The sequence below is a fragment of the Vitis riparia genome, chromosome 10, assembly GCF_004353265.1.
Source record: "Vitis riparia cultivar Riparia Gloire de Montpellier isolate 1030 chromosome 10, EGFV_Vit.rip_1.0, whole genome shotgun sequence".
Taxonomy (NCBI): domain Eukaryota; kingdom Viridiplantae; phylum Streptophyta; class Magnoliopsida; order Vitales; family Vitaceae; genus Vitis; species Vitis riparia.
In genome coordinates, this window is record NC_048440.1 from 19,430,783 (window position 1) to 19,452,433 (window position 21,651).

Below are 21,651 nucleotides of genomic sequence, written 5' to 3' on the forward strand. Positions count from 1 at the left end.
TTCTTATCACATTATATAATTAAATTTAATATCACAAATCATATCATACATATATTAATTTCTTCAACAAAACAACTTTAAAATGTCAAGAGTTTTTTCTTACATTTTCATAAGTTTTGATGAATTTTTGGTGTATCCGCCAATATATCTTTGATATATCCGATATATATGTAAAATCCAAGTACCGATATATCCGTGATTACTGATATTTTTATCCTTGGTAGTAATTGATCTTCTCTGTTCCATTGTTCAAATTCAGGATTGATAATCCTGACATTGTTCAGATTCCAAGAATTCTGGTGGTTGTGGCTTTGTGCCAGATAGGTAGCCTTCAATGCCATGACCTCTAGCTGCAGGTAATACTTGAGATTTCCATAAGAGAAAATTATCCCGATCGAGTTTGATTGAGAGTGCTGTGCTAAGAGTGGTTGTGAATGGAGAAGACACATTTGTCTTTTGCAACACATTCAGGCTTGGTGCAGTAGAGACAAATCCAGACTGGGAGAGACATTCTCTTGCTTAAAGAAAGAAAAATGAGATCTCCGATACCATGTGAAGAAACTGTTTGGTGACTAAGAAAAGAAAATGGAAGAAAACAATGGAGCCAGAAAACAAATATTGGAGGGACTGAAGTTTATTTTTCTTATTACTAGAACAGAGGTCGGTTGTACTCTGTTTATATACACAAAGGCAGAGTGTTCTGTTTTGCTTACTAATCTGTTGCCAACTAATCTGCTAACTGATCAAAACAAAATCTAACAAATCTCTAACTAATAGCTGACATGGCAGAAGCTTGTTTTAAAGTTGTTGTTGGTTTTTTTTTTTTTTAATTAAGTGTTTTATTCAATTAACTTGATATTGTAAATATATAAATAATTTTTACATTTACAATTCATTAAAAATAAAAAATTGTTCCATTTAAAAAAAATTTACATCAATTTAATTTTTTTTTAAAGATTACTTTGTAAACTTGTTTAATTATGTTTGATTTCAATAATTGGTAAACTATCCCATCAAAATATGGTAAATATCAATAATTGGATTTTATAAAGATAAAATTTATGATATCAAATAATAATGCATCATACTTGGAAACTTATGATCTATTTTTTCTACTTAACTAATAATGATATATTTATGATAATTTTTTATTTAACAATATTTCAAATTTAATTTAATTTTATATTTAATTATTATATAAAAGATAAAACATTCTTAAAGTAAATCAACATAATTTATTTGTAGAAATTTATTACTTTTTATTATTTTACATATATATATTCATATGAATTACTACTTTAATACCTCATGGACAAAAATCAAGATGAAATATCTTTTTCATCTCTTTCCTTTCTTTTTTTTAATCCTCTATCTCCACTGTTCTCTTTTTAGTCTTCCATCTCTTATTCTTTGTTTCTTTTTCAAGATTGAAACTTTATTCAGTGAGGTTGAATCATTCCTTTTTAGATCAAAACAATACTCACCAAGACCAAAATCAAAATATATGGTTGATGCACGGATTATTGGTTAGGGTTTCATTTTTTATTATTTTTTAATCTTTGCATTCTTGCCCTTTTGTGTTATTATTTATGTTTTGTTTGGTTTCTAAGGAAATCCTAGAATTTATGGAGGTTTTGGATTTGAAATGCATCTAAAAAATCATATGGTGATAAAAATCTCGAAATGTCCAAAAAAATATTGAAATGAAAATGACCAAAAAATAAAAAAAATGGTCTAATAATATCAAATTTTTGTGAGACCGATTTTCAATGCAAAGAAGACATGAGAATACATAAAGAAGAAATGAAGAATATCGATTGAAAACACTGAAAACATCTATTTTTTTATTCTTGGAATAGTGGCAAAAATATGAAGAACACTATTTTTTTTATTATCTGAAAACCGGACTTTAGAAAACATGGAGAGCACTTGAACAAAAAACATTCTCTACCTCATAATTTTTGTTCTTGAAAGCAAAAAATAGATTTTGAAAACACCAATCAAACATGCTCAAACTTTTCCTCTTCAAAATGGCTAATTACTACGTATGGGTGGGGGACGGGATTGTAAACTTGGAAAGCAACACTAACGTTTAACATGGAAAAACTTGACCACAAGTAAGGATAAAATATCGGTAATTATGGATGTATCGGTACTTCGATTTTAGGAATATATCAAAAATATTTTGGTAAATATTTTGACACAAAATATCGATGGACCTAAAATGAATAAGAACTTATAGAATGTAAAAAAAAAAAAAAACTATTAAAAATGAAATTAGAAGTATAATATATATTTTAAAGTTATTTTGTTCAAGAAATATATATATATATATATATATATATATATATATATATATATGATATAATTTATTATATTTCATAATAATATTGTATGCTATGATAAAAAATATAAATTTCATAACTGTATATTTATTATTAAATTATATCAAATATTATTGGATAATAATATTGTGATATTTGATTATAGTATGTCTAATTTAAAATATATTTAATATTAAAATTATAATCCATTTAATTTAATTATATTAAATAATATAAAATAAATGATATATATATATATATATATATATATATATATATATATAATTTTTAATATTTAATTAATATATTAATAATATTGAAAATACTATAAAAAAAATTATCATGATAGTTTTTATATTTTTGGTAATCAATTAAATGAAAATTTTTTATTTGATTATAAAATAATTATTATTAATTTATTCATTAAAATATTATTTTAATATTATGTTTATATTATGAATTTTAGAGTATTGTGCTCTATACGTATAATAGGGGGCAAGTTTGCCCTAGTGGTTGGCCAGCAGCACGTTGAATCTTTTGATTGGGTTTAAGTCCCCTCAGCAGCAAAAATATCAGCACATTTTGGAACTTTCGACCGCCCCGTGTAGACCGCCTCATGATATCATCCGCGTCCGCCCGGCGTTGACTGGTCCAACGTGTTAACATGGAAAGATATGACCAGAAGAGTATGGGCGGGGACGGGATTGTGAACTTGGAAAGCAACACTGACGTTTAACATGGAAATATCTGCCCACTCCATTGTGGTTTTGGTTTTCTCAAGGTCCTCAAAATAGGTGAAAACATAAAATAAGATTGACTTGACCTTTTCAACGTCATTAAGCATCATTGTGCTCAATAGAACCCACAACCAAATGTTGGAGACCTTCGAATGGTTTGAGCAATTGGCCACTGCCAAACACCTCTTCAAGTAAATGTCTTCTTCCACCCTTTCAAATATCTTAAATCGATTCAGTTTTAGGTAGATATCATTACCTCTTTTGAACCTTACTTTTATCACTAGTTAGTTTGTGATGTAGAATTGCTCTGTCTCTTCCACCAGTGCTCAGCATCGGTAACACGGAAGTCATCACTTTATCATGAAGTCACATATGCGTCCTGTAAATATGTTTCTTCAGTACTTGCTTCTATTCCTTATGCTCCCACTTTGCAGCTCCACTGACACCATAACTCCCAACCAACCCTTCAGAGATGGTGACCTTCTAGTCTCTAAACAGTCCAGGTTCGCTCTTGGCTTCTTCAGTCCACGGAATTCTACACTCCGATATATTGGAGTTTGGTACAACACAATTCGTGAACAAACCGTTGTATGGGTTCTTAACAGAGACGATCCTATCAACGATACCTCCGGAGTCCTCTCCATCAACACTTCTGGAAACCTCCTTCTGCACCGCGGAAACACTCATGTATGGTCCACAAACGTTTCCATCTCATCAGTGAACCCTACTGTGGCTCAGCTGTTAGATACCGGAAACCTAGTCTTGATCCATAACGGTGACAAGAGGGTTGTGTGGCAAGGCTTTGATTATCCCACAGATAATTGGATTCCCCACATGAAACTCGGACTGAATCGGAGAACCAGTTTCAACATGTTCCTAACTTCTTGGAAGTCCCCAACCGACCCAGGAACCGGGAAATACTCGTATAGATTTAACGCCAGTGGGTCTCCTCAAATATTTTTGTACCAGGGTTCAGAGCCGCTATGGAGAACCGGTAACTGGAACGGGCTCCGGTGGAGCAGTCTGCCGGAGATGAAGTACATATTCGAACTCAAAATTATCTTTTTGAACAATCAAGATGAAATCTCTGAGATGTTTACTATGGTCAACGCGTCGATTCTCGAGCGGCTGACGGTGGACCACGAGGGATATATCCAGCGGAACATGTGGCAGGAAACGGAAGGCAAATGGTTCAGCTTCTACACAGCCCCAAGGGACAGGTGCGACAGGTACGGCCGGTGCGGACCCAACAGCAACTGCGACAACAGCCAGGCCGAGTTTGAGTGCACGTGCCTGGCGGGGTTCGAGCCCAAGTCGCCACGAAACTGGTTCTTGAAAGACGGCACAGCGGGATGTCTGAGGAAGGAAGGAGCGAAGGTGTGCGGGAACGGGGAAGGGTTTGTGAAGGTGGGAGGTGCGAAGCCCCCAGATACATCGGTGGCACGTGTGAACATGAACATCAGCGTGGAAGCGTGTAGAGAGGGGTGCCTGAAGGAGTGTTCTTGCAGTGGATACGCGGCTGCAAATGTGAGTGGAAGTGGGAGTGGGTGCTTGTCTTGGCATGGGGACTTGGTGGATACAAGAGTGTTTCCTGAAGGGGGCCAAGATTTATATGTGCGTGTGGATGCCATCACTCTAGGTATGCTAGCATTTAATTGTCAGGATTCATGAATGATTTATCTCCCAGATTTATGAGATCATTTATGATGTTTTTTTTTTCGTGTATTTTTTTAGCTGAAAATCAAAAGCAGTCAAAAGGTTTCCTTGCGAAGAAGGGGATGATGGCAGTTTTGGTGGTGGGGGCTACTGTGATTATGGTTCTGTTGGTCTCCACATTTTGGTTCTTAAGGAAGAAGATGAAAGGTAATCAAACAAAAATTCTTATGGTTCATTTAAGCCTTCTATCCAATGTTTGTGTCTTGGGCATGGAATAACATGAAGAGATTAATATGAAAAGCCAAACATTTCTAAGCTTAGTTACCTAGTGAATTAATCCCGGGTTGAGTCTTTTTTCCTTGCTTTCATGGTATTAAGGAATTGTATTATTTCTAAAAAAAAATTCCCATTTATTTTCCTCCACAATCAAAAAAGCATTATTTATTGTTATACTTCCATGACAGGGAGAGGAAGACAAAACAAAATGTTGTATAATTCGAGACCTGGTGCTACATGGCTGCAAGACTCTCCAGGAGCTAAGGAGCATGATGAAAGTACAACCAATTCTCAATTACAATTCTTTGATCTGAACACCATAGCTGAAGCCACAAATAATTTCTCTTTTGAGAACGAACTTGGACGTGGTGGTTTTGGCTCAGTTTATAAGGTAGTGAGTCATTCTCAAATCTATGATGACTACTAAAATTGTTGGACTTTCTTTCATTGCACAAACATTACGCTAAGCTGAATTTTCCTAACTGTGAATAAGCTAATTCTACATGACGATTATCAGGGTCAACTATCTAATGGACAAGAAATAGCTGTGAAAAAATTATCAAAGGATTCGGGACAAGGAAAAGAAGAATTTAAGAATGAAGCAACACTTATTGCAAAACTCCAACACGTGAATCTTGTGAGGCTTTTGGGTTGTTGCATTAGAGAAGAAGAGAAGATGTTAGTCTATGAGTACTTGCCAAACAAAAGTTTAGACTCTTTCATTTTCGGTATGTACTATTTTTTTTTTCTGCCATTTCCATTTCTTTAATCTTCTAAGGTTCTTGCATAATCAGTTGGAGAAGTTATTTGCCTAATAAAAATCATTATTAGTGTATCCTAATATTGTTTTACTGATTGATATTTTATATATCTTTGGGCTAGATGAAACAAAGAAGTCATTGTTAGATTGGAGGAAACGCTTTGAAATTATTGTCGGAATTGCTCGAGGAATCTTATATCTTCATGAGGACTCTAGATTAAGAATCATACACAGAGATCTAAAAGCAAGCAATGTTCTACTCGATGCCGAAATGCTTCCAAAAATTTCAGATTTTGGCTTGGCTAGAATATTTCGAGGAAATCAAATGGAAGGAAACACAAATCGAGTAGTTGGAACATAGTAAGTGTTATGTTTGAGATGCCAAAGAAACGTATTAGTTGATATGTTTTACTAGTTTCTTTTATTTGCTATTACAGTGGTTACATGTCACCTGAGTATGCGATGGAAGGGTTATTTTCAACAAAATCCGATGTCTATAGCTTCGGAGTTTTGTTGTTAGAGATTATTACTGGGAGAAAAAATAGCACTTATTATCAAGACAATCCATCCATGAGCTTAATTGGACATGTGAGTGAGTTGAATGTGTGTTGCATTTCCTTTTTCTTTTCATTCTTTACAATAAGCTAATAGTGGTAAAATTCTCAGGTTTGGAACTTATGGGAAGAAGACAAAGCCTTGGATTTAATCGACCCGTCACTAGAAAAGTCATACCCTGCAGATGAAGTATTGAGATGCATCCAAATTGGGCTCTTATGTGTCCAAGAATCTGTAACGGATCGACCTACCATGTTGACTATTATTTTCATGTTAGGTAACAACTCTGCTCTTTCTTTTCCTAAACAGCCTGCATTTATTTCAAAAACAACTCACAAGGGTGAAGGACTTTTATCTGTAAATAATGTGACCATGACTATGCTTGAACCTCGCTAAATGCTTACACTCTCACATGTTGTATGTTTATCCTCCATGACAATGAATTGTATACACAATATCACTAAGAGAACACCTTTTGTTTTAATGATCATAGTTAAATAATTAACCAAGTTTGTGTAAGTGTATGCTCAAAGATGGTGCAAGTATGGAAACTTGTAGGTACAATCAAACGATCCATTGAATAAGATCAACCCCATTGAATTTATGAGCATAAACTATTTCAACATTAAGGCCTTACAATCATACAACTAACATGGTTCAAATTGAGAAAATTCTTTACACATGATTTGCTAAATAGCATCTATCAAATGACAAACCAAATAGCCCATATGGGTAATGGAAGAGCTTGGAAGGAGGCAATGCATTGGTTCAAAACTATCACGAGATGTTTCTCATATTTTCATTTTTGCTAGAATGGTCAAATCTACCTCATCTTTTATATTCAAGGCATACCTGTGGTTCCTAAAATGAATTATTAGGGTCATTCCCTTTTCCTATCGAGCAGCGAGTGACAATTGGAATGCATGCCCATTTGAATTTGGATAGTTGGTTGTGTTGACCATAAGGCATCTCAATATTGTCCTGATTCCTGAAGTAGTCAATAAAAGAAAAGAAAACAAGGGAATTATATATGTTTTTCTGTTTTGGGCATGGCATGTGAGATCAAATTTGATAGTAGATGGATGTTTAGTACATGAGCATCTTCATTGCAAATAATTTTACAAATTTTTTGTACATTCTTCATCGGATTTTCATTTTCTCTAAAATATTGTAGATGGTCAAACATGGGTATAGGGTATGGCTTTAGATCCAAAACATCGAAAAATTCAAAGTTAAGAACTAATTATGTGAAATCAAGAAGGAAAATATAATTGGGAAATGGAAAAAGATTTGAGAAATGATAATGACGAAGACTTCAAAGAGCGAAAAAGTTGACTTTTACTCTTGATTAGGATAGTTAGACTATCCACCTGTTGACACTAGATGGAGTTAGGTTGAGTGAGAGAGAACTGCCATATTCATAATTTTATGATGAAAAATGGTTTGGTTTGAAGACTTTAGGGCATTCCTAATTTGTTTGGTTTTTTAGTATTGACTAATGAAAAGATTTGTTCTTTGTTTTTCTTTTATTTTTATTTTTATTTTTAATGTCATTAACAAATAAATGACAATGTGTGTTAGAAGAATAATTAAAAAGGCACTATTACTTCGAGACGGCGCACAAGGGAAGGAAGACAACAAAAAGTGTTATAATTTGAGCCCTATTACTACATGCCTCCAAAAATTTTTCCTCAAAAACAAAGAAGTATCATCTAAGTAGAATAATTTCTAATGAAAAATGGTTGGATAATATCTAATTTTTGTGAGACCGGTTTTCCCTCGCAATGCAAAGAGGAGGCAAAAACACACAAATAACAAATGAACAATATTGATTGAAAATAAGAAGAGCATCCCATTTTTTTTTTTTTTTATTGTCAAAAACACGGAGAACACCATATTTTTGTTATCTTCAAACTAGGCTTTAGAAAACATGGACAACACAATTTGTGAACAAACCGTTGTATAGGTTCTTAATGTCAAAAAAATTGCTCATATATTTTTGTACAAAGACGAGTATGGTTATATATGAGTACAAAAAGAAAAAAAAAATAGAAACTAAATTAGGCTATACACAAATTACGCCTACTATAATGGTTGACCCTTAAAAGAAGAGATTCTAACAAATCTGGCCTACAATTTTTCCAATCACTGACAGTTCACGCCAACACTCCCCCTCAATGTTTGCATCTGTATAACCCTCAATGTCTAGATGATTATTTTTTTAGAACATAAGCCCTTTTCCAGGAGAGGACTTTAGGTAGCGAAGAATCTGAATTATTGCATCCATATGATCTTCACTAGGACAATGCATAAATTGACTCACTATGCTTACAACATAGGCTATATTTGGGCGAGTATGAGATAAATAAATTAGCTTACCCACTAATCTTTGATATCTCTCTTTATTTGTTGGCACATGATCTGAATACTCTCCAAGTTTATGATTCTGAAAAATTAGGGTCTCAGGTGGTTTACAGTCTAGTAGTCCTACTTCAAACAACAGATCTAACACATATTTCCTTTGAGAAAGAAATATACCTTGCTTCGATCTAGTTACCTCAATTCCCAAAAAAGTATTTGAGTCCTCCGAAGTCCTTCATTTCAAATTCAGTTGCTAGTTGCCCTTGAAGTCTAGAGATCTCTTCGATGTCATCTACATGTATAATTAGACCTGTTACCTTTCCTAGCCGGTGTTTCAAGAATAGAGTATGATCTGAATTGCTTTGGGTAAAACCATACTTTCTCATAGCCAAGCTAAACTGACCAAACCATGCACAGGGTGATTGTTTTAGTCTATATAGTGCCTTTTGTAACTTACACACAACCTTAGTCTTTGAAGATGTCATGTATCCTGGTGGAATATCCATGTAAACTTCCTCCTTTAGATCACCATGAAGAAATGCATTCTTTACGTCAAACTGATGTAACGGCCAGTTCAAATTTGTTGCAAAAGATAACAAGACTCTGACCATTTTCAGCTTTGCCATAGGTGAGAAGGTTTCTTGGTAGTCTATGCCATATTTTTGTATATATCCCTTTGCCACAAGCCTTGCCTTGTACCGTTCAATGGATCCATCTGCCTTGTGTTTAATGGAGAAAACCCATCTACACCCCACAGTTTTCTTTTCTTTTGGTAATGGAACAAGAGCCCATGTTTTACTCTTCTCCAGAGCTTCCATTTGTATTTTTATGGCTTGAGACCACTTTAGATCTGATAAGGCTTCTTGTACTGTGTTAGGAACATGGTATGAGGATAGCCTATGCACAAACTCCTTGAGCGGTTTTGGTAATCCTCGAGTAGACACATAATTGGCAATTGGGTATCTTGATCTTCTTTCCTCAAAATCTGGAGAGTACCGATGTGGTGGCTTGCCACGATTGTGTCTAAAAGGTAAAGTATAACCAACAGAGTTATCCAAGTCATTAATAGGTGTGATAGGAGAGCTTACCTCAGGAGTATTCTCAGGAGAAGGGGCTTTGAGTACTGAGGAGTGGGGTTCTTCATTTTCAAGTTCAGATGACTCGGATGCAACTTCTTGAATGATATCTGGATTATCTCTCATTTCTTCACCAACCACTACCTCATTGCCATCACTCATTTGTACCGGGTTGTCTTCAAAGTCTTGCTAAGTTCACCAATCCAGCTCTTCATCTCATATCTTCCCCTGAAGAGATGAAGTGGATACCGATGAAAGGAAGAAAGTTTCTGATTCTAAGAAAGTAACATCCATAGTGACATAGGTGCGCTTGGTGGTAGGGTGGTAGCAACGATATCCCTTTTGGTGTGTAGCATACCCCACAAAGATACACCGAACAACACACGGATCAAGCTTGGTTCATTGATTTTTATGGAGATGGACAAAAGCGACACAACCAAATATTCGTGGTGGTAGTAGTAAGATAGTAGGCAAGGAAACATGGTCAGAAAAAACTTGCAATGGGGTCTTGAACTGCAACACTTTCGAAGGCATATGGTTTAATAGATATACTATCGTGGCAATAGCATCATCCCAATATCTACTCGGCACATGTGCCCCAAGCAAGAGAGCACGGGCAATTTCTAGGATAAGTCGATTCTTCCTTTCGGCAACCCCATTTTGTTAGGGTGTTTGAGCACATGACGTTTTGTGAAGAAGGCCATGGGTCACAAAGTAATCCTGAAATTTCTTATTGACATATTCACCACCATTGTCAGAGTGAAGGATGTGAATTTTAGCTTAAAATTGAGTTTGAATCATTGTATGAAAAAATTGAAACACACTAAACACATCATCCTTATGTTTCAATAGATATAGCCAAGTCATATGAGTACAATCATCGATAAATGTCACAAACCAACGAATGCCAAAAGAGGTGGTAATTGGAGAGGGTTCCCAAACATCTAAATGAATTAAAGCAAAATGAATATCACTTTTATTCAAACTTGTGGAATAAGAAACACAGTGACTTTTGGCTAGAATGGAAGTATCACATTTAAAGTCAGAGTCAAGTAATTTGGAAAATAAATATGGAAACAAGTATTTCATATAGCTAAATAACGGATGCCCCAACCGTTGATGCCATAGCCAAATATGTCTCTCCTTAATGCTTGCATAGTGCATATGATGAGCCTAACCAGAGCTGAAGTCATCCATGTAATATAACCCCCCCCTTCTTATTATCACGCCCAATGATCTCCTTGGTGAGAATATCCTGAAGAAGACAAAAAATAGGATACATTAGTGCAACATAATTTAGTTCCTTAGTAACTTGTCCTACAGATATCAATTTATTTGAGAGAAATGGAACTAATAAAGTATTAGATAAAGAAAGAGATGGTGATAAGGCAACAGTTCCAGCCCCTATAACTGGATATGTAACCCCATTAGCATTTGTAATATCAGTTCGCCTTGGTTGGGTAACTTCAATAAAATCATCTGAATTGAATGTCATATGATCTGTGGCCCCGGAGTCAATCATCCAGCCATTGTCACCATCCTGGATAGAACTTAGTAGAGCATAACCACAGTTACCTTGATCATTGAGATGAGTTTCATCACTCGAAGACTCTATTTGTGAGGTAAAAGATAACTGAGGTGCTGCAGTTACCAGGGCAGCCCAACCAGGCCTTTCATTAGAGGCAGCATCACGATTTTTCCGGGCCTTGTACTCATTCCACAAGTCTGGGTACCCATGTAACTTGAAGCAGGTTTCACGAGTATGTTTTATGCTCCCACAATGAGTACAACCTCTTCCTTCTGATTAAGTCTTGGCTCTAGCGTTGGAATTCAGTTTTCCACCACCCGTAGAGCCATTTTTGGATAACTGCAGAGATGGTGGTTGTTATTGTCCTATCTTGACTCCTTTTGATGCCATTACAACTCCAATTGTGTCTATACCTGTGAGCATCACGGCCTGCCGGATCTCCTCCCGTCGGACATGAGCATAGGCCTGTTCTATGGTAGGAAAAGGACGTATCTGTAGCACATCACTTCCAATCTTGTCCAGCCCATCGTCTAATCCATTAAGAAAGATATAGACTCTGTCTTCTTATAGGATTGTATTATATTTTTGTATATCAGTGGCACAGTTCGTTAGGTTAGGATGCCGAAAATCAATTTCTTTCCACAAGCCTTGAAGCGTCCAATCCTCCGGATTGTCTCATTTTAGTCACCCGTCTTTTTAGATCATATACTTGTGAAGTATCAATTCCATCAAAGTAAGTAGTAGCAACAGAATCCCATACCAGTTTTTCAGTTGGGAAGCGAATGAAATTACTGATTAAGGTCGGGTCCATAGAATTGATCAGCCACCCTTTGACAATTGCATTATTAGTTCGCCATCGTTGGAAAGTCGGATCTGTAGCTTCAGGTTGTAGGAAATCACCATTGATATATCCCAATTTGTCTTTGCCCGAGATATACATCTCAACAACTTGGGACTAGAGGGCATAGTTGGTGCCATCCAACTTAATGCCGATTTGTGCAGCGGAAGCATCATAGGTCGGTAGGTGGGTTTGAGTTTGATTTTTGGTCAAGACTTCAGTCATTCTTGTCGTCAAATCTTCTAGGATAGAATCTGTGGAGTTGCCGCCAGTTTGTACCACATCATTTGGGTTCACCATGGCTGAACATCAGTGTTTAGGGTTGGGTTTGGTTGTAGAGCAAGTCCTAGGATTTTGCTCTGATACCATGTCAAAAAATTGCTCATATATTGTTTCCATATATTTCTATACAGAGACGAGTATGGTTATGTATTAGTAGTACAAAGAGAAAAAAAAATAGAACCAAATTAGGATATACACAAATTACGACCTACAATGGTTGACCCTTAAAAAAAGGGATTCTAACAAATCTGGCCTACAATTTTTCCAATCACTGACAGCTCACGCCAACACTTAACAGAGACCATCCTATCAATGATACCTCCGGAGTCCTCTCCATCAACACTTTTGGAAACCTTCTCCTGCACCACGGAAACACTCATGTATGGTCCACAAACGTTTCCATCTCATCAGTGAACGCTACTGTGGCTCAGTTGTTAGATACCGGAAACCTAGTCTTGATCCAAAATGATGACAAGAGGGTTGTTTGGCAAGGCTTCGATCACCCGACAGACACCATGCTTCCCCACATGAAGCTAGGACTTAACCGGAGAACCGGGTTGAATCGGTTCTTAACATCTTGGAAAGTCACCGGAAGACCCGGGAACCGGTGAATACTCGTTTAAGTTGGATATGAGTGGATCTCCTCAACTGCTCTTGTCTATGGGTTCCGAGTGGATTTGTCGAACGGGCCCCTGAAACTGTCTTGGATTCGCGGGTGTGCCGGAGATGTTAACTACCTTCATATTCGACATCCGGTTTTGGAACACTGGGGATGAGGTCTCGACGGAATTCACCCTCGTGAATTCTTCCACTTTCTCAAGCATTAAGTTGGGCAGTGATGGACTCTACCACCGCTACACGTTGGACGAACGACACCACCAATTGGTAGCGATCTGGTCGGCGGCGAGGGACCCCTGCGACAACTACGGTCGGTGTGGGCCCAACAGCAACTGCGACGTCTATACAGGAGCTGGCTTTGAGTGCACATGCCTTGCGGGATTCCAGCCCAAGTTGCTACGTGACTGGTCCTTGAGAGACGGGTCGGGTGGGTGTGAGAGGATCCAAGGCACGAATACCTGTGGGAGGGGGGAAGGGTTCATAAAAATAGCAACATCACTTTTATGAATAATAAACTTTGTGATATTAATTATAATGTTATGGACAAATTGATCAAATAATTCATTTTTATTAAATGAATAATAAACTTTGTGACATTAATTATAACATCACTCACATATTTAATCAACTAAAAGTCCTTGCAAAATAAATTTTATAAGTAATGTACTTATAAATGAAGAAAGATAACATAGGTAATATGCTATGACAACAATATAATATAATTATATATAATAAAAGAAATTAATTTTGGTATACATTATTTTAATATCATGTTCATAATTATTATAAAAGATGATTTATTTTTGTTTTATACTTAACTTTATTTATTTTTTGTTCCGACTTCATGATTAAATATGACAAAAAGTAAAGACAAATTAAATTAACCTAATGTCACTAAAAATATAAAATACTATTAGTAGTTCATCACAATTATATATATTTAATACATTTTAAAAAAGTATTCAACTTGTGAATTTTAAAATTATGAATATATATATTAGATTGGGTTCAACTTGAGGTTGTATTAGTAAACCGTCAATGAAATCTAACTTCGTATTTTTCTAAATTTGAGGCTCATCTATTGATGTTCACCTTAGCACTCTCCTTTATTAAGTTTTATAATCATGTTATATGGTTTTCATCCCCCTTACATCAAACAAAGGTTTTAAGAATTTTAAGATTAATGATGATTTTTCTACATTTTTTTTCTCCCTTCTATAGCAGAAAATGAAAGAAAAAAAAAACTTTCTTTCACAAGAAAAGGGTGATAGTGATTCTCGCCATCGAGGTTGTTTTCTTCATGATTCCCATGATTTGTTCATCTTGGTTGATAATAAAGAAAAGAAAAGGTATTTAAAAGTTAGTAATGAAGTAATGAAAATTTTCATCTATTTTGCCTTCTTCTTTTAAGATTACCACAGTAAAATAGAGTAGAATGATTCCAAAAACTCTGAAGTACTAGAAAATATAACAATTAAGCATTGATAATTTGTTGGTTATCTTGATATCATGCGGGTAAAGGAAGACAATGTAAAATGTTGTTTAATATGAGCTCAAAAGCTACAAGGCTCAAACACTATTCAAAATCAAAGGAGATAGATGAAAATGGAGAAAATTTTGAATTACAATTCTTTGATCTAAGCATTGTAATTGCAACAACAAATAATTTCTCTTTTACTAACAAACTTGGACGAGGTGGTTTTGGCACAGTTTATAGGGTAGTCATCATCAATGGTGTGCTTTGAATTTACATGCATGCTTCATGATAGTCATTATATTAATTAAGTTGATTTTTTTTTTCACTATATGCAAACAATGAATAAGCTAAATATATATATATATATATATATATATTTTGATGATTGTTAGGGTCAACTATCCAATGGACAAGAAATAGTTGTGAAAAGATTATCAAGGGATTCAAGACAAAGAGTAGAAGAATTTAAGAATGAATTCACTCTAATTACAAAACTCCAACACAAGAATCTTGTGAATCTTCTCGGTTGTTGTATTGAAGAAGAAAAGAAAATGCTAATCTATGAGTACTTGCCAAACAAAAGCTTGGACTCTTTCATTTTTGGTATCAATGTCTTATCTTCTACCATTTTGTTGATCTCTTTTACCTCTAGTTCTTGCATAATCACTTGGAAAAGCTATTTTAACTATTCATTCATTAGTAATTGATGCTTCGTATCTTTTGTACAGATGAAACAAAAATATCAATATTGACTTAGAGGAAGCGCTTTGAAATCATTATTGGAATTGCTCGAGGGATCTTATATCTTCATCAAGACTCAAGATTAAGAATCATACATAGAGATCTAAAAGAAAGCAATATTTTATTAGACATTGATATGATCCCAAAAATTTTAGATATTGGTATGGCTAGATTATTTGGTAAGAATCAAATTGAAGGAAGCACAAATCGGGCAGTTGAAACATAGTAAGTATCATATATGAGGAACTAATAAGGAACACATGATTAAATCTTAATAATTTTTCTTGTTTATTGCTACAGTGGTTATATGTCACCCGAGTATGCAATGGAAGGATTATTTTCAATGAAGTCTGATGTATATAGCTTTGAGGTTTTGCTACTAGAGATTATTACTGGGAGAAGAAACACGACTTATTATTATGATAGTCCTTCTTTCAACTTAGTTGGATATGTGAGTATATTGAACCTTTGTTGCTCTATTTTTCCTTACTTTATTCACTCATATAAGCTAGCTAATGGTGAAGAAAAAAAATTCAGGTTTGGAGCCTATGAAGAGAAGGCAAAGCCTTGGGTATAGTAGATCCATCACTAGAAAAGTCAAATCATGCAAATGAAGTATTGAGATGCGTCCAAATTGGACTCTTATGTGTCCAAGAATCTGCAATAGATCAACCTACAATGTTGACAGTTATTTTCATGTTGGGTAACAACTCTACTCTTCCTTCCTCTAACCAACCTACATTTGTTATGAAAACATGTCATAATGGTGCAAACTCCTTTAGTGTAGTAGTCAATTCTATAAATGAGGTAACAATAACTATGGATGCACGCTAAATGCTCAAGCTCTCATATGTAAATTTATTTACCATGACAAGAAATTGTGCACACAATATCATTAAATTTCTTTATTTTTATAAATCACTTTTTATATATTCTTATGTGGATGACAAATAAAATGATTATATTTTTTTATATAAACTGACCCTTCATGTTTTGCAAGGCTTCTACATACATAAATGTATGCTCAAAGATGGAATAAAGTCGAACAATTGATTAAACATATTCACTCCATTGAAAGCTTAATTGAGTCCCTCAGCAAGGTCTTTAGGTGACCAATTCTAATTTTGGAAATAAGTAGTTGCACTAGTATTGTTATGCTTGATTGAAATATCAATGGTTTTCACTTAGGAAATCCATCAAAGTTCAATTCAAACTTTTGGAGAAAAAAAAACATAGTACTTATTGGGTGTTTGTATAAATTAAAACACAAAAATAATGATGGTATTCCAAGTTAATTATTTGAAAATTTTTCAAGATTACCCTTAAGCCATATTTGACTCTTATTTGTTTTTCAAACTTTCCCTCATGTTTTAAAATGAACTTCTTTACAAATGGAAAATCCCAAAACTTAACATAATAGATGATATCAAAATAGAGAAGTTTGAACATAAGTCAATAATTTCTCTATTGTGTTATTACTATAAATATATGTTACTTGAGTATATAATTTGGATTCATATGCAACAGGCGATAAAGACAAACTGAACTCTTATATCATTTTGAACAATCAATTTTTCTAAAAGATTAAGTTTATAGGATTTAGGGTCAATAGGCATTTCATGCTTGTTAACACTACACACATATTTCAATAAGAAATTTCATAGACTCCTCAAACATTTATATTACATACAACTCAGGGCACCAAAGAATATAAGTAAAGGAGTATATGCTAGAAGTCATTATTTCTAATATTTTCAAAATTGCACTAATCATTAAATCAAAAAAGTTGTCCAACTATAATTTAAGATTGACAATCAAACCATGATGGTGTAAGTATCATATTACAAATATTTAATTTATATATTATTAAATTTAAAACAATTATTAAAAATTAAAACAATATATAAATGATTACAAATTTTAAAAAAATTGTTTAATATTATCATATCAATGATAAAATGTAAATATATTCATACTTTTTATTTTATTAAATAATAAAATTATAATATCTAATTATTCAAAAGATATTCAAAATTGAAATAAAATTTCATTTTTTATCTTATTCACGCTTCAATAATTTTTTATTTTTTATTTGCATATTATTAATTTTATAATTTATCATTTTATCACTTTACATGTTGTATGTATGAGAAGTTAACTTTACTTCTAAATTTATTATGAGCCATTTCGTCCAACAGCAGAAATATTAATTTTTGTCATGGTGGCGCCACTCATATGAGGCAAGCCAATATAGTCCACCTCCCTGCAGGCAGTGGTTCTTTGGTTCAACAAGTAATCGAATTGGAGACATAATTAATCCTCGATTACGAAAGCAATACCACCATTTAACATTGAAGGATTTAATTATGGTCTTGTGTTTTTCGGAGGTCCCAAAAACAAGGTGAAAACATAAAATAACATTGACACCAACTCAACGTGTGATTACGTCGATATAAGTTTCAGTGTGGTGAATAGAATTTTCTTCCCTTGACTTACCATCATGTAGGCTAGTGCCAGCCTTGTCTTCCCATGGGAGACGACAAATGCACCAAATATTGGAGAACTTTGAACAATTTGAGCAATTGGCCATTGCCAATCACCTCTTTAAGTAATGTGGAATTTACAGGTGATGCTCCCCATATATCCGAGTGAATGAGCTTGAAAGGGGCAGCAGTTTTGGTTTCTAAACTTGGAAAAGGTAACACATGACTTTTACCATATTGGTAAGTTGAGCCACAAGTCTTTAGCACTTGACTTAAAATTTTGGTAGATGGATGACCAAGCCTTCTATGCCAGACATTGGTTGAGGCTCAATCAACAGGTATATGCCATCTTTAAGTCTCCCTCACAGCAGCACATTCTTTGTAGTTTTGTCCTTTACAAGGCAAAAGTCAGAGTGAAATTCTATGAATATATGAATCTCCTTTAGAGAAATATGATCACTGTTATTACGGGTGGTAATGCTGCATACAATTGGATCTTATTCTGATCCGAGACCTGCTAAAATATAAAGTACCAAATCTTCTTCACTGACAAAACAACCAGCCATTGCACATTGATCTGCAATATTTTCCATCTTAGCAAAGTAATCACTCATTGTCATAAATCATTTTCTTAATGACTGTAATTGCATCTTGAGTTGTAGCAATTTTGCTTTTGATTTTGAGGTAAACAAGTGCTCCAAGGTTATCTAGAGTTCATGTGAAGTGGTATAGCGAACAACTTGGCTTAGGATTACAGTTGATAAAGACGAAAGCAACCAACTCAGTAGTAATCATGGACGAAAATATCAGGATATATCGGCGATATATCATGTATCGGAGGAGGTGGATACAATATATAGGTAAGATATATTGTCTGATGGAAATGTTGGTAAATATCGACTATATATCGACAATATATCGGTAATCATGGATATATCGATGATACAAGTAAAATTCGGCTTTAAAGGGAAAAAATTGTTGAAATTTCGGAGATATATCGGTGAAAAATAGGTAAAAAATTAAATTATTATAAATAAGTTAATTTTAATTATCTTATAATTTATTTTATATACTAATTAAATATAAAATAAATATAAAATCATAAATAAAATTATCAATATTTTTAAATAAAAATATTTTGTATCGAAATGTACCAATATTTTAAAATAAAAATCATAAATATATTTAAATAACATAATGAGTACATTTACAATAATTTAGTTTTCAATTAATAATTTTATTTTATTTTGATATGCAAGTGTAATAATAGTATATTAAGAATAAATTAACTTAGTATATTTTTAAATTAGTATAACATTGAATTTAAATTAGTACATTTTTATAATTAATTAATATATTTTCAATAGAGGTAAGTAAATTAATTTAACATAATAATATATTTAAATCACATCATTAGTATATTTATAATAATTTAACTTTATAATTGCTCTACACTTACAAAATTCACATTTCTTATCACATTATATAATTAAATTTAATATCACAAATCATATCATACATATATTAATTTCTTCAACAAAACAACTTTAAAATGTCAAGAGTTTTTTCTTACATTTTCATAAGTTTTGATGAATTTTTTGTGTATCCGCCAATATATCTTTGATATATCCGATATATATGTAAAATCCAAGTACCGATATATCCGTGATTACTGATATTTTTATCCTTGGTAGTAATTGATATTCTCTGTTCCATTGTTCAAATTCAGGATTGATAATCCTGACATTGTTCAGATTCCAAGAATTCTGGTGGTTGTGGCTTTGTGCCAGACAGGTAGCCTTCAATGCCATGACCTCTAGCTGCAGGTAATACTTGAGATTTCCATAAGAGAAAATTATCCCGATCGAGTTTGATTGAGAGTGCTGTGCTAAGAGTGGTTGTGAATGGAGAAGACACATTTGTCTTTTGCAACATATTCAGGCTTGGTGCAGTAGAGACAAATCCAGACTGGGAGAGACATTCTCTTGCTTAAAGAAAGAAAAATGAGATCTCCGATACCATGTGAAGAAACTGTTTGGTGACTAAGAAAAGAAAATGGAAGAAAACAATGGAGCCAGAAAACAAATATTGGAGGGACTGAAGTTTATTTTTCTTATTATTAGAACAGAGGTCGGTTGTACTCTGTTTATATACACAAAGGCAGAGTATTCTGTTTTGCTTACTAATCTGTTGCCAACTAATCTGCTAACTGATCAAAACAAAATCTAACAAATCTCTAACTAATAGCTGACATGGCAGAAGCTTCCGGAGAGGACATGGCTGAAAAATTAAATTTCAAAATGTAGGTGATCCATTAGCCTTTTAATCAAATAACACTAAAATCTTAATTGTTTTAAAATAAATGTATTCATTTTGAATTTTTTTTAAGAGTGAGTTTTTTATTTTGTGATTTTTTGAAATATTTGGGAAACCAATGATCTATTTGGGAAGTGTTTTTTAAAATAGTTTTTAAAAACAATTATTTTTTTTTTTGTTTTTTTAAATGTATTTGGGAATTGAATTATAAAAAACAGTTTTTGTTTTCAAAAGCCAAAAAAAAAAAAACATGCATGATTGAGTTAATAAAAACAGTTTTTTAGCAACAAGTAAAATAAAAAACTTGTTTCAAAGTTGTTGTTGGTTTTTTTTTTAATTAAGTGTTTTATTCAATTAACTTGATATTGTAAATCATTAAAAATAAAAAATTGTTCCATTTAAAAAAAAATAACATCAATTTAATTTTTTTTTTTAAAGATTACTTTGTAAACTTGTTTAATTATGTTTGATTTCAATAATTGGTAAACTATCCCATCAAAATATGGTAAATATCAATAATTGGATTTTATAAAGATAAAATTTATGATATCAAATAATAATGCATCATACTTGGAAACTTATGATCTATTTTTTCTACTTAACTAATAATGATATATTTATGATAATTTTTTGTTTAACAATATTTCAAATTTAATTATTATATAAAAGATAAAACATTCTTAAAGTAAATCAACATAATTTATTTGTAGAAATTTATTAATTTTTATTATTTTACATATATATATTCATATGAATTACTACTTTAATACCTCATGGACAAAAATCAAGATCAAATATATTTTCATCTCTTTCCTTTCTTATTTTTAATCCTCTATCTCCACTGTTCTCTTTTTAGTCTTCCATCTCTTATTCTTTGTTTCTTTTTCAAGATTGAAACTTTATTCAGTGAGGTTGAATCATTCCTTTTTAGATCAAAACATTACTCACCAAGACCAAAATCAAAATATATGGTTGATGCACGGATTATTGGTTAGGGTTTCATTTTTTATTATTTTTTAATCTTTGCATTCTTGCCCTTTTGTGTTATTATTTATGTTTTGTTTGGTTTCTAAGGAAATCCTAGAATTTATGGAGGTTTTCGATTTGAAATGCATCTGAAAAATCATATGGTGATAAAAATCTCGAAATGTCCAAAAAATATTGAAATGAAAATGACCAAAAAAAAAAAAAAATGGTCTAATAATATCAAATTTTTGTGAGACCCATTTTCAATGCAAAGAAGACATGAGAATACATAAAAATGAAATGAAGAATATCGATTGAAAACACTAAGAACATCTATTTTTTTATTCTTGGAATAGTGGCAAAAATATGAAGAACACTATTTTTTTTATTATCTGAAAATCGGACTTTAGAAAACATGGAGAGCACTTGAGACGAAAAAACATTCTCTACCTCATAATTTTTGTTCTCGAAAGCAAAAAATAGATTTTGAAAACACCAATCAAACATGCTCAAACTTTTCCTCTTCAAAATGGCTAATTACTATGCATGGGTGGGGGACGGGATTGTGAACTTGGAAAGCAACACTAACGTTTAACATGGAAAAACTTGACCACAAGTAAGGATAGAATATCGGTAATTATGGATGTATCGGTACTT

General features: G+C 33.1%; 1 protein-coding gene across 1 annotated transcript in view; it reads left to right on the forward strand.

Moving 5' to 3' along the window:
• LOC117922875 (G-type lectin S-receptor-like serine/threonine-protein kinase At1g11410) overlaps window positions 1-21,651 on the forward strand; it is a 44,626-nt gene that overhangs the window by 18,258 nt on the left and 4,717 nt on the right. Inside the window, exons 2-8 of the mRNA XM_034841064.1 lie at window positions 3,432-4,700; window positions 4,796-4,924; window positions 5,182-5,384; window positions 5,511-5,721; window positions 5,876-6,113; window positions 6,191-6,341; window positions 6,420-6,648. Of these exons, the coding sequence (XP_034696955.1) occupies window positions 3,432-4,700; window positions 4,796-4,924; window positions 5,182-5,384; window positions 5,511-5,721; window positions 5,876-6,113; window positions 6,191-6,341; window positions 6,420-6,648 (2,430 nt within the window). The remainder of the gene's footprint in view (window positions 1-3,431; window positions 4,701-4,795; window positions 4,925-5,181; window positions 5,385-5,510; window positions 5,722-5,875; window positions 6,114-6,190; window positions 6,342-6,419; window positions 6,649-21,651) is intronic.